The sequence below is a fragment of the Oncorhynchus kisutch genome, linkage group LG6 (assembly GCF_002021735.2).
Source record: "Oncorhynchus kisutch isolate 150728-3 linkage group LG6, Okis_V2, whole genome shotgun sequence".
NCBI classification, from domain to species: domain Eukaryota; kingdom Metazoa; phylum Chordata; class Actinopteri; order Salmoniformes; family Salmonidae; genus Oncorhynchus; species Oncorhynchus kisutch.
The window spans coordinates 14,169,113-14,187,716 of record NC_034179.2 but is presented as its reverse complement, the minus strand read 5'-3'; the positions used below and the strand labels follow the sequence as shown (position 1 = coordinate 14,187,716).

The 18,604-nt window shown below is 44.9% G+C and overlaps 1 protein-coding gene across 4 annotated transcripts in view; it reads left to right on the top strand.

Moving 5' to 3' along the window:
- Positions 1-351: 351 nt before the first annotated feature.
- Positions 352-18,604, top strand: part of LOC109893633 (roquin-2) — a 46,754-nt gene continuing 28,501 nt past the window's right edge. For 3 of the 4 annotated variants that reach the window (XM_031826244.1, XM_031826243.1, XM_031826240.1), the window contains exons 1-6: positions 352-587; positions 6,468-6,790; positions 7,396-7,513; positions 9,570-9,803; positions 14,466-14,641; positions 16,578-16,778. In XM_031826244.1, the coding sequence (XP_031682104.1) occupies positions 6,560-6,790; positions 7,396-7,513; positions 9,570-9,803; positions 14,466-14,641; positions 16,578-16,778 (960 nt within the window). In that variant the 5' untranslated portion in view covers positions 352-587; positions 6,468-6,559. Of the gene's footprint in view, positions 588-2,601; positions 4,420-6,467; positions 6,791-7,395; positions 7,514-9,569; positions 9,804-14,465; positions 14,642-16,577; positions 16,779-18,604 lie in introns of those variants that run through there. The other variant, XM_031826241.1, reaches the window with a different exon arrangement.

The window sequence follows — 18,604 nt, the reverse complement described above, 5'->3', positions numbered from 1 at the left end:
TTCGATAGGTGACTGTCATTATAGCGTCAAAACCCGCTCAGAGCATTGTGTCTATAGGTCCTATCGCATCCCCTGTCTCTTTAAAAACGATGCGGTCCACGCCTCGAAAAGCGGCTTGTTCCGGCTTTGCCTCTTTACGTCTTTATCCTTGCCCATAATATGAAAATAGTACCACATACGCACTACCATAATAAACAAGGTTTTGAGGTAAATGTTCAATATATATTATTTTGTTCCGCTCGTTTTAACACGAAACACTCTCCTGCTGATCAAGACGCGCCTGCTACCGGCACGCAGTTCAAAAACGGGAAGCGGAGTGATACAATACACACGATCGTTGTCCCTAGTTGTCAAACCAAGGGAGGGTAGGCTACCTGAGCGAACAAGTCGCGTAGGTTGGGAATGAATATAGAAATTGGAGCAGATAACTGTCATTTGATGTGCTGAAATGACAGTTTTCAATGCGGGATCTATATCATTCAGTTGATTACAGCTGTTCCATTGCAACAGCTGCTGATGTTTTTTTCCGTTTGTTCTCTTGGACGATAAAAAGATGATCATTGTAGTACTCCGTTACAGTGCCTAAGGTAAGTGACAGAAAGAGGCGCGACTTTTAGCTGGTTGTCCATTTACGATTTGTTTGTGTTGCATGCTACTAAAACGCTAGGCGAATGGCTATACAATTTGGATGTGGAATCATGTAGTAAATGCAATTTATTTAGGAAATATTGGTGACTTAGCATTTTCTTCAGAGGAATTCATATTTATGCATCGAAAGTGCAGCCCAGTGTTATCATCATGAAGTCAAAATCCACAACCGATAACTGGCATGAGAAAAAGACCATATAAACAATTGCATCTTCATCTATTGGAAATAGAGCTATTATTCAATCAGGCTCTTTGCACAGAGGCATCAACAGATTAATGTTAGACAATGTTACACAAACTGGCTGTCCACTGAAGTTGCCTAACAAAATGCAGACTCCAATAATTACTGTTACATCTACTTCCGTGTACAGTCAGATCTCTCACGGGTGATGTGCCGGTGTCACCCACCCACCGCCAAGGTATTGATGCCAGGCTGAATACACTCTGAAAAGGCCTTCTTAAATCAAAATGAATACAGTCTGATATACAGCATATAATGTGCCCCAGGCCTAATATCACAAGGCCTACAAATGTAAAGTTGCACTTATAGTTGTGTTTATAGAGGACTGCAGTTATTCTGTTCCCAAATGAGAATAACAAATGGTTAAATTAATTTAGTCTAATATTAACCCTGAGATATGGATTATGTTTGAAAGTCACTCTACTAATTAAATTGTAAAATGTTGACCTCCGAATAGAAATCCAAACTGATAAACAAAAACAGGAAATCAACACTTTTGTTGTTTTTGAACCCAGGAAGAGGAAACAAGCTTGTTTTGTTGTTTTTCCTACAAACAGTTTGTTTTGAAAGGACCTTGTGTAACGGCTTTCTTCTGTGGACGAAGGAGAGGACCAAAGCGCAGCGTGGTTAGTGTTCATCATGTTTAATATAGACGATAAACATGAACACTACAAAATACAAAACAACAAATGTGGAAAAACCGAAACAGTTCTGTCTGGTGCAGACATACGAAGACAGAAGACAACCACCCACAAAAACCCAACACAAGACAGGCTACCTAAATATGGTTCCCAATCAGAGACAATGACTAACACCTGCCTCTGATTGAGAACCATATCAGGCCAAACATAGAAATTCCTTTGCTATACCATGCAAAGGAATATAATATTGAACTATTCATTCAGGGGGTAGTGAGGGAATGGTGATTAGGTTTGTGGCGGTCTTTTTTCATGACTCAAATAGACAGTAATGACTGTGACTCATTGAAGCCCACTCTGCTGGCAATGTTCCGTATTCCACATTCTATATTCCACACAAACACCTTTGCATGCACGTGTGCACTCTCTCTCTGTCTTCCTCTTTCCCTCTTTCTCTTTCTCTCTCTCTCTCTCTCTCTCTCTCTCTCTCTCTCTCTCTCTCTCTCTCTCTCTCTCTCTCTCTCTCTCTCTCTCTCTCTCTCTCTCTCTCTCTCTCTCTCTCTCTCTCTCTCTTTCTTTTTCTCTCTCTCTCTCACTCACTCACTCACTCACTCACTCACTCACTCACTCACTCACACACACACACACACTTATAAAACAGCCCTACTACTGGAGCTAACCTCCTCACATTCCAGGGATTCAGGTTCTACCCCTGCCCAAAGGCTAACATGAGGGCCTGTCCATCAGCAGACTCACTGATGAACCATTTAGAATGCCAGGCAGTCCTTTAGGTTCTAGAACACCTGCTGTTCTGTTGAGGCACACAGGGAACTATGAGCCAACAGGGAACTCTATGGGGCCATGTGAGGACTGACTGGGGCATACAGTATGTTTGAGGAGAGCTAAATGTGTAGAGCCAAACGGGTATAGCCACATGTTAAATGTAAATTATCTGCTGGTGGAAGACTGTGTGTGTGTGTGTGTGTGTGTGTGTGTGTGTGTGTGTGTGTGTGTGTGTGTGTGTGTGTGTGTGTGTGTGTGTGTGTGTGTGTGTGTGTGTGTGTGTGTGTGTGTGTGTGTGTGTGTGTGTGTGTGTGTGTGTGTGTGTGTGTGTGTGTGTGTGTGAGGACAGATATCCCCTTTTCTCACCCACAGTAGTCACAAGATGATGAGCATGCCATTTCCTCTTGTTTATATATAGTTTATCACATCGGTTACTGATTGTATAAGATTCTATATCACGAGGAGATCAGGGCCGATCTTTGCTATCTGCCACCTTAGGCGAGACTGACGAACACTGCCTCCCGCAAAACTAGAATAAGTAAGCAAAATGACGTTGAAAAGACGTCTAAAAGACATCTAAAATACGTATTTTCCAGAAATTGAAGTTAGGTTCCATTGGATGTTAAAAAAATATATTTTTCCGGTGTTGAAATCAAGCCCATTTTTGGTTCTGAATGAAAGTTGAAAATAAGTAATTTATAAATGTCTATGTTTTGGCCAAATCAAGGCTGGTCAAGACCGGACCGGAACCAAACATAGACCATGTCTGTGGATGTGGAAATCAAGGCAAGTCTGGAACTGCACCAAAAAGAGAGGTCCAAAAGGCATCGGCCTGTGCTTACTGAGGTGTAGCTTACCATGTTGTCTGAAATTGAATTTTATGATGCCCATCAATGTGGTAAGTAAAACACCCAAAAACGTTGTCAGTACAGGATTTAAAAAAATACATCCAAAAGAGGTCGGCTCATGCTTACTGGGGTGTAGCCTACCATGTCGGCCATCCATGTGGTAGGCCCATTTTTTGTAAAACAGGCCATTGCATTGACTTTATAAGTCCTGTTTGCAGTGACTAATCAATTTGACTATTTTAAACTCTGAATATCAGCTACCCAACTCTATCAGGAGTTATCGCGAGCCTATTTGCAATGTGTTTACACAGCGGGAAATACAGAAGTATTTTTATTTTGACATATCAGCTATGTCATAAATTAACTATACAAACGTGAAGCCACTGATCATAATAATGGGATGAAACTCCTGGACAATTGTTGTGATTGTCCATTCCATATTGCCCATGTTACTTTGACCTGTACCGTTTTTAGGATATGTTGTTTATTAACATGACAGCACATTTTTTATTTGATTGAGCACTATTTAGGTTAGGCTATTTGATCGGAGAAACCTGCTACAGAAAATGCCACATACTATTTCTACCATATCGTATATCTACTACGTGATTTATGTTCGATCATTTTTTTTGAAGGAACAATGGTGGATCGCTGCAGAGATGCGTCTCTCCAACAGCACCATGGAGAGGCGCGCTGGGATTGGACAAGCAAACTGTTTTGCGCCCCTGCCTTTGACAAAGTGGGCACTGCTTATCAACGGGCGCTCACCTAAAAAGCCCATACGCCACTGGTTGAGAGAAATTGTCATAGTTTTTAGGCAGAATTATGTGAGGTTTTATGTGTTGTTGTTCGAGGTGCGTCTTGGTCAATTTATCTCAGAAAATGCCGCCCTCGTCAATCTGCCACCCTAGGCAGCCGCCTAATCCTTCCTGGGGAGATGTTTTAAATGATCTGGGGCGCCCCGAACAACAGGATATGTCGCTGTATCTTACAGTCAGGGACATTTGGTTTCAACGAGACACTGAATCACTCACTGTGGTTCAAATTGTATTTACCATTTCCCCGCCCAGAGGCTTCGGCGCGTCATCAAATCTAACTTCAGCTCTCCAAAACGTTCCCCCGATAGCCTTTACATGCGTTTTCACTTTAGTCCGCGAGCCAGTGACTGAGCCCTCGCGGAAACATGACGCGCAAGATCAGCACGGAGTTGTTCACGCGGGAGAGGCAATGTGGACACCGCGCGCCCTGGGCCACTTGGATGGTGCGTAATTTAGTTGGAAAAAAGCTTGACCTGCTTGACATTTTAGTCGATAGAATTGTAGGCATGCATATACTTTATGCAACATTTCATTTTCTAGTTGGGTGAGATTCGTGAGTTGAGTTAATTGTTGTTATTACTACATAATGGCATTTTCTAGTTAATGATGGACACAGCCAGTCAAGAATGTTCACACACACACACACACACACACACACACACACACACACACACACACACACACACACACACACACACACACACACACACACACACACACACACACACACTCACCTGTCCTTGGGTTCACGGTGGATGGTGTCTCCCTCTCTCTGCACAATGATTGATTGTGAACAGTAGTGTGTTCCTTTGTTGCATAACTGAACTCAGCATTACAGTAAGATAGTACAGGTCTAGCCTGGTAGAGCCCTCTCTGGGCCTGCCTGATGCAACTTCCTCATGCTATGCATTGGGTGAGGGGTGATGATGGAGCAGTTGGTTCCACCCAGCAGTTGCCGGTCTGTCGGTGCAGCCGTGGCTCCTGGGTGCTTTTCCTGCATCGTACAGAACCCCATGGTCTAAATTAAAGCCTTGCACAGACTGGCTTATTGGCCAGATCGTCTGCAGCAATGATCCATATCCATTTGGCTACAACTGGCTGTATGAGCATATTCTCTCTATCTCTGTCTGAACCAGAATCTGGCTTTACTGGAGACGTTGATATGGCGAATCTCCTTTAAGCCCATGAAGCAGCCATTCAACTTGCCATTCACTAGCTTTTCAAGGTTAACAATTATTTACTGACGTCACGGCCGGTATGTACTTCCATAAAAGGTAGAAAATAAAAAGGTCTATTCGGCACCTTCAATCGTTCACGTCCCAAGGATTCCGAACAGCACTAACCTTACTGCCTACAAATCTACAATACAAAGGATGTTGCCGTAGAGGCATTTTTTCGGTTGCATGTAGATTTTTATTTAGACCTTGCATACCGGCTGTGACAGCAGTAATTGACTATAGCTGATAATCGAAACTCCATATTTGGTGAGTAACTTACGTATTTAGACATTATTAAGCTTGAAACGCTGCTTAATGGCAAGTTAAACGGCTGCTTCCTGGACTTAAAGGAGTTTGCCATATAAAGACAGATTCTGGTTAAATCCCTGTCTCCCTCTGTGTGCCCATACTGATCCTGTTGCTGTCTTGGGTTTAACGCAGAGGATTTATAATCCTGTGCCCTGTAGCTGAGTTTATAGAGAGAGAGAGACAGAGAGAGACAGGAAGCGAGACAGAGAGAGAGGGGTGTAAATCTGGCCTGGTACTCAGTCAGTGTGTAAATCAGACTGATAGGATCATGCCATGGTAGAGCACATCCATGGTCTTTAGCCAGCCAAGGGAGGCCTCTCCACCTGCTTGCCCAGGAGGAGGCATGATGTAAGGGCAGGGAAGGCATCAGAGAGAGGGTGGAGATGCAGCAGAATGGGTGGGGTTGTGGATGTGTGACCAACTGAGGTTCTAATTTCGTGGCGCGGGTGTTCCCTAATTTCGTGGTCCGCTGAGCTAAAGCCTATGCATTAGACCAGGCAGTTAACACAAGTCTTCAGGTCTCAAGACGAGGTTACTCATCATGAGAGTGTGGTTCAGCAAACCACCTGTGTTTACAGAGGGTTGTGGGCACTGGATGAGAGAGGTATAGAAGAGAGTGAGATTGAGGGAAAGAAAGAAAGCGTTGAGAGATTGCCGCTCACCGGTCTACATTATTTTCCAAGATTGTGATTGTGAAACAGCTACAACGTCTATAGCCACTAGGGGACAGATTTATGGACCATTGCACCTGGGCAGTTGGCACCTTTTTGTATTTGCAAGGCAATGAAATACAAAAAAACGACACTGAAACTCAACAGGCCAGTTTCCCAGACACATTAAAAGCCCAGTCCAGGACTAAAAAGCTTGCTCAATGGAGGAGCAATGGAGTGCAGGATCTCTCTGGCGATGACCAGTCTGGACGCTGACCTGCACTCTAACCCACTTTCTTTCTTCTTCTATACCAGTTGTCAGTGAGCTGTCGGGGCGTGGCGGCATGCGATCCCCCTGAGCAAGACAGCGCCCTCCAGAGGTGACAGCAGGGAGGACAGGCAGCAGGATGCCAGTGCAGGCGGCCCAGTGGACAGAGTTCCTCTCCTGCCCCATCTGCTACAACGAGTACGACAGCAGCGGCCACAAGCCCATCAGTCTGGGCTGCTCGCACACGGTGTGTAAGACCTGTCTCCACAAGCTGCACCGCAAGGCCTGTCCGTTCGACCAGACAGCCATCAACACTGACATCGACCTCCTGCCAGTCAACAGTGCCCTGCTACAGCTGGTGGGAGCTCAGGTGGGCACAGCATGTCTTGTTGTTGTGGTTCTTCTAATGATGATAGTTATGCTAATGATGATCATGATTGTGATGGTAATGATGATGATTGTGATGGTAATGATGATGATTGTGAAAATTATGATGATACTGATGATGATGATAGTGAATATTGTGATGATGATGATTGTGATGATAATTATAATGATTGTGATGATACTGATGATGATTGTGAAGATAATGATGATGATTGTGAAGATAATAATGATACTGATGATGATATTGATGATACTGATGATGGTGATAATGATGATATTGATGATGATGATACTGATGACTGTGATGATTGTGATGACAATGATGACGATAATGATGATGATTGTGAAGATGATGATACTGATGATGGTGATAATGATTATAGTGATGATACAGATGATGATTATGAGAGTGATGATAATGATGATGATTGTGAAGCTGATGATACTGATGATGATTATACTGATGATGGTGATAATGATTATAATGATGATACCAATGATGAGAGTGATTATTGTGATGATAATAATGATTGTGATGATACTGATTATGATGATGAGTGTCATGATAATGATGTTGTGTGTTCCCAGGCTGTGGAGTCCCAGGCTGTGACTCTGAGCAGTGCTGTGGAGGTAGGGCACTATGAGGTGTGCAGGGTGTGTGTGGAGGAGCTGGCTCTCTATCTCAAACCCATCAGTGGAGAAAAAGGTACCAGAACACAGAGATTTGGTGCTAAATGCATCTGTGTGTGTGTGTGTGTGTTTCCAGACAGAGAGGTGCTCTCTGCTGCTGTCCCTGTGTTCAGCACAGTGTTTTTTTTTCCTTCTGAGGGGACACTGAGGTCAGAGCAGTGTACATGTGTGTGTGTGTGTGTGTGTGTGTGTCGTTGTGTGTGTGTGTGTGTGCAGTTGAGGTTAGGTTAGAGAAACACAGTATTTCCTGTTATTCTCAGGGTCTGAGCTTAATGTGGTGGGAACGTTTGCGTCAGAGCATGTAGAAGCAGCTAGAACCAGGAAGACCATGCGCTCTGTAAGGCCATACGGAACTTGGGCCCCCCACACCAACACAAAGCCTGAAACCCCACATTACATCAATAGGAAATGTAATGAGCTGTGCCGAAAGTAGTTTGAGTTAAATTAGTTTAATTTAAAGGAGTCCTTCAATTAGATGACAAGAAAAAAGTATATTTAGGAAATGTGAAGTTAAACTAACAACATGACTTTACCCTGCATGTCATTTCAAATGGCACATTTCATTATACCTCATTCTCAGAATAACAGTAAATTGCAGAGTAGATCATCTGTAGTGAATACTTTAGTTGATTTATTTTCCTGAAACTACACGGTTGGTTAAGGGCTTGTAAGTAAACATTTCACGGTAAGGTCTACCTACACCTGTTGTATTCAGTGCATGTGACAAATCCAATTTGATTTGATAATTGCATGGTGGAGGATGGACAATCCTTCTCCCAGGACCCATAAACCGCTGTGTGACGGGCAGTAAACCTTGAGTCCTGTTTTCCCATCAGTGCTTTTAAAAGCCCATATCTGAGGAGCAGTGCTCCGTTTATTGGGTTAATTCACCTGGAAAGCTGAGAATGCAGTTCAATCCCTCGGCAGCTTTGTCAACTGTTTTTGTGGTGATCACAGAATTGGAGAGGGGACAGTGGTCATCCATCCCTGGTCTTTAATAGACTCACTCTAATAAAGGGTTTTAAGACACTCTCGTCAGCACTTTGTCCTGCTATGGGACATTTATTAGAGGATGAGAGGGGTTTTCTACTGTGGGCAGCACTAGCAGACTACATAAATGCACTTTTGTTTTAGACCAGGATTACATTTTAGCTCTGGTAAACAATAACAGAGTTTGGGAAATTGTCTCTGTATTAGTATATCAGTGTGTGTGTGTTTCTGTTCATATGTCTGTGTTTCTGTTAGTGTCTCTGTGTTTCTGTTAATGTGTCTGTGTTTCTGTTAATGTGTCTGTGTTTCTGTTAATGTGTCTGTGTTTCTGTTACTGTGTCTGTGTTTCTGTTAATGTGTCTGTGTTTCTGTTACTGTGTCTGTGTTTCTGTTACTGTGTCTGTGTTTCTGTTAATGTGTCTGTGTTTCTATTCGTGTGTCTGTGTTTCTATTCGTGTGTCTGTGTTTCTGTTAGTGTGTCTGTGTTTCTGTTACTGTGTCTGTGTTTCTGTTACTGTGTCTGTGTTTCTGTTACTGTGTCTGTGTTTCTGTTAATGTGTCTGTGTTTCTATTCGTGTGTCTGTGTTTCTATTCGTGTGTCTGTGTTTCTGTTAGTGTGTCTGTGTTTCTGTTACTGTGTCTGTGTTTCTGTTACTGTGTCTGTGTTTCTGTTAATGTGTCTGTGTTTCTATTCGTGTGTCTGTGTTTCTATTCGTGTGTCTGTGTTTCTGTTAGTGTGTCTGTGTTTCTGTTAATGTGTCTGTGTTTCTGTTAATGTGTCTGTGTTTCTGTTAATGTGTCTGTGTTTCTGTTAATGTGTCTGTGTTTCTGTTAGTGTGTCTGTGTTTCTGTTAATGTGTCTGTGTTTCTGTTAATGTGTCTGTGTTTCTGTTAGTGTGTCTGTGTTTCTGTTAATGTGTCTGTGTTTCTGTTAATGTGTCTGTGTTTCTGTTAATGTGTCTGTGTTTCTGTTAATGTGTCTGTGTTTCTGTTCGTGATTCTGTCCGTTTGTGTGCGTATTTCAGTATTTATGTTTCTGATGCAGTCTTCTGACGTTTGACCCCTTCCTCTCCGCAATCCAGGTGTGGTGACCCTCAGTCCGAGCGTGCTCAGTCGGCCCATGCAGAGGAAGCTGGTGACACTCGTCAACTGTCAGCTGGTGGAGGAGGAGGGGCGGTTGCGGGCGGTGCGGGCGGGCAGGTCGCTAGGGGAACGTACCGTCACAGAGCTCATCCTGCAGCACCAGAACCCACAGCAGCTCTCTGCTAACCTGTGGGCCGCCGTCAGAGCACGGGGATGCCAGTTCCTGGGGCCTGGTGAGTGGTGATTGGATGATACACCTGTCAGTCATATGATGTACTGGACCTAGTCAGTGGTGATAGGATAATACACCTGTCAATCACATCTTCAGCATGCTTTTCTCTCTGTGTCCTATCCTCCCTCTCTACTCTGTTATATGATGCTGAAGCACTATGGTGTCTTATAATGATTACTCATAGGGCAGATCCTGAGCGAGGGGGTTCCAGTCTGAGGACACCAGTACAACACTGTATCATGTCCTACAGTGTGATAGGATTCCCTCTTGCTGTAAAAAAAAATATATAAGATGAAATGCCAGATATGTACTAATACATTTTATGTCATTCATTTATTTGATCAGGTTAGCCTCATTGAGATGAACAATCTCTTCTACAAGAGAGACCTGGCTAAAATAGCAGCACACAAAGTTTCAGACACATTTACAACATAAACCACAAAGCATAACCTCCCTAAATGACTACCACCCTGTAGCACTCACGTCTGTAGCCATGAAGTGCTTTGAATGGCTCACATCAACACAATCATCCCGGAAACCCTAAATCCACTCATATTTGCATAAACACCTCCCTCTGCAACTGGATCCTGGACTTCCTGACTAGCCACCCCCAGGTGGTAAGGGTAGGCAACAACACATCTACCACGCTGATTCTCAACAAGGGGGCCCCTCAGGTGTGCGTGCTTGGTCCCCTACTGTACTCCCTGTTCAATCACGACTGCGTGGCCACGCACGACTCCAACACAATCATTAAGTTTGCTGACGACACAACGGTGGTAGGCCTGATCATTGACAATGACGAGACAGCCTATACGAAGGAGGTCAGAGACCTGGCAGTGTCTTATAACGTTAGCAAGAAAAAGGAGCTGACCGTGGATTACAGGAAAAGGAGGGCCGAACACACCCCCATTCACATCAACGGGGCTGTAGTGGTGCGGGTCGAGGAAAAGGAGGGCCGAACAAACCCCCATTCACATCAACGGGGCTGTAATGGTGCGGGTCGAGGAAAAGGAGGGCCGAACAAACCCCCATTCACATCAACGGGGCTGTAATGGTGCGGGTCGAGGAAAAGGAGGGCCGAACAAACCCCCATTCACATCAACGGGGCTGTAATGGTGCGGGTCGAGGAAAAGGAGGGCCGAACACACCCCCATTCACATCAACGGGGCTGTCGTGGTGCGGGTCGAGGAAAAGGAGTGCCGAACACACCCCCATTCACATCAACGGGGCTGTAGTGGTGCGGGTCGAGGAAAAGGAGGGCCGAACACACCCCCATTCACATCAACGGTGCTGTAGTGGTGCGGGTCGAGGAGAAGGAGGGCCGAACACACTCCCATTAACATCAACGGGGCTGTAGTGGTGCGGGTCGAGGAAAAGGAGGGCCCAACACACCCCTATTCACATCGACGGGGCTGTAGTGGTGCGGGTTTAAATTTCCCTTGATGTCCACATCACCAACAAACTATGATGGTGCAAACGCACCAAGACAGTCGTGAAGAGGGCACGACATCACCTTTTCCCCCTCAGGAGACTGAAAAGATTTGGCATAGGTCCTCAGATCCTCAAAATGTTCTACAGCTGCACCATCGAGAGCATCCTGACCCGTTACATCACCGCCTGGTATGGAAACTGCTATACTAGGTGGTGTCAGAGAAAGGCCCAAAAAATTGTCAGAGACTCGGGTAACACAAGTCATAGACTGTTCTCTCTGCTACTGCACGGCAAGCTGTACCTGAGCGCCAAGTCTAGGTCCAAAAGGCTCCTTAACAGCTTCTACCCTCAAACCATAAGACCATAAACCATAAGAACACTTAATCAAATGGCCATCCGGTCAATTTGCATTGCCCCCCCCCCCCCTTTCTTTTTACACTGCTGCTACTCGCTGTTTATTATCTATGCATAGTCACTTTACCCCTACCTAAATGTATAAATTACCTCAACTAATCTGTACCCAGCACATTGACTCGGTACCGGTATCCCCTCTAAACAGCCTTGTTATTGTTAATTTATTGTGTTACTTTTTAGTTAATTTTTTACTTTAGTTTACTTCATAAATATTTTCTTTACTCTATTTTCTTAGAACTGCCCTGTTGGTTAAGGGCTTGTAAGTAAGCATTTCACTGTAAGGTCTACACCTGTTGGTTAAGGGCTTGTAAGTAAGCATTTCACTGTAAGGTCTACACCTGTTGGTTAAGGGCTTGTAAGTAAGCATTTCACTGTAAGGTCTACACCTGTTGGTTAAGGGCTTGTAAGTAAGCATTTCACTGTAAGGTCTACACCTGTTGGTTAAGGTCTTGTAAGTAAGCATTTCACTGTAAGGTCTACACCTGTTGGTTAAGGGCTTGTAAGTAAGCATTTCACTGTAAGGTCTACACCTGTTGGTTAGGGGCTTGTAAGTAAGCATTTCACAGTAAGGTCTACACCTGTTGGTTAAGGTCTTGTAAGTAAGCATTTCACTGTAAGGTCTACACCTGTTGGTTAAGGGCTTGTAAGTAAGCATTTCACTGTAAGGTCTACACCTGTTGGTTAAGGGCTTGTAAGTAAGCATTTCACTGTAAGGTCTACACCTGTTGGTTAAGGGCTTGTAAGTAAGCATTTCACTGTAAGGTCTACACCTGTTGGTTAAGGGCTTGTAAGTAAGCATTTCACTGTAAGGTCTACACCTGTTGGTTAAGGGCTTGTAAGTAAGCATTTCACTGTAAGGTCTACACCTGTTGGTTAAGGGCTTGTAAGTAAGCATTTCACTGTAAGGTCTACACCTGTTGGTTAAGGGCTTGTAAGTAAGCATTTCACTGTAAGGTCTACACCTGTTGGTTAAGGTCTTGTAAGTAAGCATTTCACTGTAAGGTCTACACCTGTTGGTTAAGGGCTTGTAAGTAAGCATTTCACTGTAAGGTCTACACCTGTTGGTTAAGGTCTTGTAAGTCAGCATTTCACTGTAAGGTCTACACCTGTTGGTTAAGGTCTTGTAAGTAAGCATTTCACTGTAAGGTCTACACCTGTTGGTTAAGGGCTTGTAAGTAAGCATTTCACTGTAAGGTCTACACCTGTTGGTTAAGGGCTTGTAAGTAAGCATTTCACTGTAAGGTCTACACCTGTTGGTTAAGGGCTTGTAAGTAAGCATTTCACTGTAAGGTCTACACCTGTTGGTTAAGGGCTTGTAAGTAAGCATTTCACTGTAAGGTCTACACCTGTTGGTTAAGGTCTTGTAAGTCAGCATTTCACTGTAAGGTCTACACCTGTTGGTTAAGGTCTTGTAAGTAAGCATTTCACTGTAAGGTCTACACCTGTTGGTTAAGGTCTTGTAAGTCAGCATTTCACTGTAAGGTCTACACCTGTTGGTTAAGGTCTTGTAAGTCAGCATTTCACTGTAAGGTCTACACCTGTTGGTTAAGGGCTTGTAAGTAAGCATTTCACTGTAAGGTCTACACCTGTTGGTTAAGGGCTTGTAAGTCAGCATTTCACTGTAAGGTCTACACCTGTTGGTTAAGGTCTTGTAAGTCAGCATTTCACTGTAAGGTCTACACCTGTTAGTTAAGGGCTTGTAAGTCAGCATTTCACTGTAAGGTCTACACCTGTTGGTTAAGGGCTTGTAAGTAAGCATTTCACTGTAAGGTCTACACCTGTTGGTTAAGGGCTTGTAAGTAAGCATTTCACTGTAAGGTCTACACCTGTTGGTTAAGGGCTTGTAAGTAAGCATTTCACTGTAAGGTCTACACCTGTTGGTTAAGGGCTTGTAAGTAAGCATTTCACTGTAAGGTCTACACCTGTTGGTTAAGGTCTTGTAAGTCAGCATTTCACTGTAAGGTCTACACCTGTTGGTTAAGGTCTTGTAAGTAAGCATTTCACTGTAAGGTCTACACCTGTTGGTTAAGGTCTTGTAAGTCAGCATTTCACTGTAAGGTCTACACCTGTTAGTTAAGGGCTTGTAAGTCAGCATTTCACTGTAAGGTCTACACCTGTTAGTTAAGGGCTTGTAAGTAAGCATTTCACTGTAAGGTCTACACCTGTTGGTTAAGGGCTTGTAAGTAAGCATTTCACTGTAAGGTCTACACCTGTTGGTTAAGGGCTTGTAAGTAAGCATTTCACTGTAAGGTCTACACCTGTTGGTTAAGGGCTTGTAAGTCAGCATTTCACTGTAAGGTCTACACCTGTTGGTTAAGGTCTTGTAAGTCAGCATTTCACAGTAAGGTCTACACCTGTTGGTTAAGGTCTTGTAAGTCAGCATTTCACTGTAAGGTCTACACCTGTTGGTTAAGGTCTTGTAAGTCAGCATTTCACTGTAAGGTCTACACCTGTTGGTTAAGGGCTTGTAAGTAAGCATTTCACTGTAAGGTTGTATTAGGCGGATGTTTATTTGATTTGATAATAATACATAAATAAAGCATAGTGATATCAATAATACAGCATATTAATATCAGATACTATGTACTATGTACTAGTACTTAAAACATTAGTTTCGGAACATAACGCCACTGATATGTACTAGTAGTACTTCATAAGTACTATGCAGTATGTACTAGTACTTAAATAATTGCTTAATTAATCCTCTTCATCCCCTTTGGAACATAAGGCCACTGATATGTACTAGCAGTACTTCATATGTGATATGCAGTATGTACTGTAGCTACATGATGACAGTTGTGTGTGTTGTCTGATACAGCCACGCAGGAGGATGCTCTGAAGCTGGTACTGTTGGCGCTAGAGGACGGCTCAGCTCTGTCCAGGAAAGTTCTTGTCCTTTTTGTGGTCCAGAAGCTGGAGGCTCGGTTCCCTCAGGCCTCCAAAACCTCCATAGGACATGTGGTCCAGCTACTCTACAGGGCCTCCTGCTTTAAGGTGAGACCTATTCTACTGTATTGGTATATTGTATTGTATATTGTACTGCATATTGTACTGCATATTGTATTGTATATTGTACTGCATATTGTATTGGTATATTGTATTGTATATTGTACTGCATATTGTATTGTATGCTCCCAAATGCACTTATGATGCACGTAGGCATGCAAATACACACACATACGCACAAGTACACATGCACACGCACACACCACAAACTCATACACGTCACTGGTCTCCATAACCTTGTAGCCTTCAGGCTGTCGTGGTTTAATATAATGATGATAGAAAATATGGTTTTATCAAAGCGCTAAAGAAGCATGTTAAAAGTGCCAGAGACATAACTAGGCACCATACTGTACCATACCACCAGTCATGGTTACTGATGCACTCTGAAGTGGTGCCACCTTCTGCCTCTGGCACTCATCATGCCCAGCAGTGGAGAACGCTTCCGTTTGTCACTTACCATGTGTTCCTGAATCTCTCTGGGAGATTTCAAATTCACATCTCTAGTTTAGATTTATATGGCCAATTATGACACATTACTGTAGCTGTCATTGGAAACATGTTCCACATGAAACGACTCAAAATGGTCCTCTTTCTGCTCACTCCTCTGAAAACTCCCAGTGATAGAAACGGTATGCTATTGGTGAATGTGTGTGTGTTTGTGTGTGCGTGCATAAGTGCGTGTGCATGTGTGTATGTGTGTGTGCAAGTGAGAGATAGCCTTGTTGTTGTGTCCTCCAGCCTGTAAGCATGGTTGGCATGGTTGGCAGGACTGCAATGCCAACCATTTACCCAGGGTGAAACACTGTTCTATATTTTCCCCAGTTGCCCAGTCGGTCACAGAGTCACAGTCAAAGAGTCACAGTCAAAGAGTCACAGTCAAAGAGGCACAGTCACAGAGGCACAGTCACAGAGGCACAGTCACAGAGGCACAGTCACAGAGGCACAGTCACAGAGGCACAGTCACAGAGGGACTGGCCTGGTGTATTATGATAATTACTCATAGGGCCGATTCTGAGTGGGGGAACTCTGTTTCTCACACCTGATCTGAGTTTTGAGTTTTGAGTCTGAGGACACAAGGCAATAAAACACAAATATCTTCTCAGTCATATGAGAGTGATGCGATTCTGTTTACTGGTTACTATAGGTCATTGGGTTACTGTAGGTCATTGGGTTACTGTAGGTCACTGGGTTACTGTAGATCACTGGGTTACTGTAGATCACTGGGTTACTGTAGGTCACTGGGTTACTACAGGTCACTGGGTTACTGTAGATCACTGGGTTACTGTAGATCACTGGGTTACTGTAGGTTACTGCAGGTCACTGGGTTACTGTAGGTCACTGGGTTACTGTAGGTCACTGGGTTACTGTAGGTCACTGGGTTACTGTAGGTCACTGGGTTACTGTAGATCACTGGGTTACTGCAGGTCACTGTGTTATTGTAGATCACTGGGTTACTGTAGATCACTGGGTTACTGTAGGTCACTGGGTTACTGTAGGTCACTGGGTTACTGTAGATCACTGTGTTATTGTAGATCACTGGGTTACTGTAGATCACTGGGTTACTGTAGGTCACTGGGTTACTGTAGATCACTGGGTTACTGTAGGTCACTGGGTTACTGTAGATCACTGGGTTACTGTAGGTCACTGGGTTACTGTAGGTCACTGGGTTACTGTAGATCACTGGGTTACTGTAGATCATGTGAATTTGTTTGGTTTATTGGGTGTAGGTTTCTAACTGTACTGTATGTCCCAACCCTCCCCCCTACATCCTCTCCCTCCCTCCACCCTACGTCCCATCCTCCGCTCCTCCCCTCGCACCCCCTCACCTCCCCTCCCTCCACCTTACCTCCCATCCCTCCCTCTCCTCCCTCCCTCCCATCCCTCCCTCCCTCCCATCCTCCTCCCCTCCCTCCCTTCCTCCCAGGTGACCAAGCGTGACGAGGACTCGTCGTTGATGCAGCTAAAGGAAGAGTTCCGTGCGTACGAGGCTCTGCGTCGCGAGCATGATGCCCAGATCGTACACATCGCCATGGAGGCGGGGCTCCGTATCTCTCCTGAACAGTGGTCCTCTCTGCTCTATGGAGACCTCATCCACAAGTCACACATGCAGTCTATCATCGACAAGGTTTGTCTTCCTCCCCACCACTGTATTACTTTTTTTTACTTTTTTTGTGTAACCTTTATTAAGGCAAGTCAGTTAAGAACAAATTCTTATTTACAATGATGGCCTACCCTTGCCAAACCCTACCCCGGCCAAACCCTACCCCGGCCAAACCCTACCTCGGCCAAACCCTACCTCGGCCAAACCCTACCCCGGCCAAACCCTACCCCGGCCAAACCCTACCCCGGCCAAACCCTACCTCGGCCAAACCCTACCTCGGCCAAACCCTACCCCGGCCAAACCCTACCTCGGCCAAACCCTACCTCGGCCAAATCCTACCTCGGCCAAACCCTACCCCGGCCAAACCCTACCCCGGCCAAACCCTACCTCGGCCAAACCCTACCTCGGCCAAACCCTACCTCGGCCAAACCCTACCTCGGCCAAACCTTACCCCGGCCAAACCCTACCCCGGCCAAACCCTACCCCGGCCAAACCCTACCCCGGCCAAACCCTACCTCGGCCAAACCCTACCCCGGCCAAACCCTACCCCGGCCAAACCCTACCTCGGCCAAACCCTACCTCGGCCAAACCCTACCCCGGCCAAACCCTACCTCGGCCAAACCCTAACCTGGACGACGCTGGGCCAATTGTGCGCCGCCCTATGGGACTCCCAATCACGGCCGGTTGTGATACAGCCTGGAATCGAACCAGGGTCTGTAGTGACGCCGGTTTGCCAGGGACCATGTCCCAGGGACCACGTCTGCAGTGGAACATGTCCCAGGCACCATATCCCAGGCACCATATCCCAGGCACCATATCCCAGGCACCATGTCCCAGGGACCACGTCCCAGGGACCACGTCCCAGGCAAACCGGCGACCTAGGGATCCCCACCATACGTTAGCAACAACAACAACAAAAAATCATGTCTTGTCTTGTCATCAGGTGAATGATAATGGCAAGGAGAATTAATCAACATTTTAAAATGAAAACATTTCATACATAGTTTTTCATTATTTTGACCTCCCCACATTATAATTGGAAGAGGAAATGTAAACTCTATTGACTGGTAGCCTACCACAGGGTTCAATTCTCAACTCTTTTCTCTGTAAATATCAATGATGTCGCTCTTGCTGCCGGTGATTCCCTGATCCACCTCTACGCAGATGACACCATTCTGTATACATCTGACCCTTCTTTGGACACTGTGTTAACTAACCTCCAAACGAGCTTCGATGCCATACAACACTCCTTCCGTGGCCTCCAACTGCTCTTAAACGCTAGTAAAACCAAATGCATGCTTTTCAACCGTTCGCTGCCTGCACCCGCCCGCCCGACTAGCATCACTATCCTGGACGGTTCTGACCTAGAATATGTGGACAACTACAAATACCTAGGTGTCTGGCTAGACTGTAAACTCTCCTTCCAGACTCATGTTAAACATCTCCAATCCAAAATCAAATCTAGAATCGGCTTCCTATTTCGCAACAAAGCCTCCTTCACTCACGCCGCCAAACTTACCCTAGTAAAACTGACTCTCCTACCGATCCTCGACTTCGGCGATGTCATTTACAAAATAGCTTCCAATACTCTACTTAGCAAAATGGATGCAGTCTATCACAGTGCCATCTGTTTTGTTACCAAAGCCCCATATACTACCCACCACTGCGAACTGTATGCTCTAGTCGGCAGCCCTCGCTACATATTCGTTGCCAGACCCACTGGCTCCAGGTCGTCTATAAGTCTATGCTAGGTAAAGCTCCGCCTTATCTCAGCTCACTGGTCAAGATAACAACACACACCCGTAGCACGCGCTCAAGCAGGTGTATCTCACTGGCCATCCCCAAAGCCA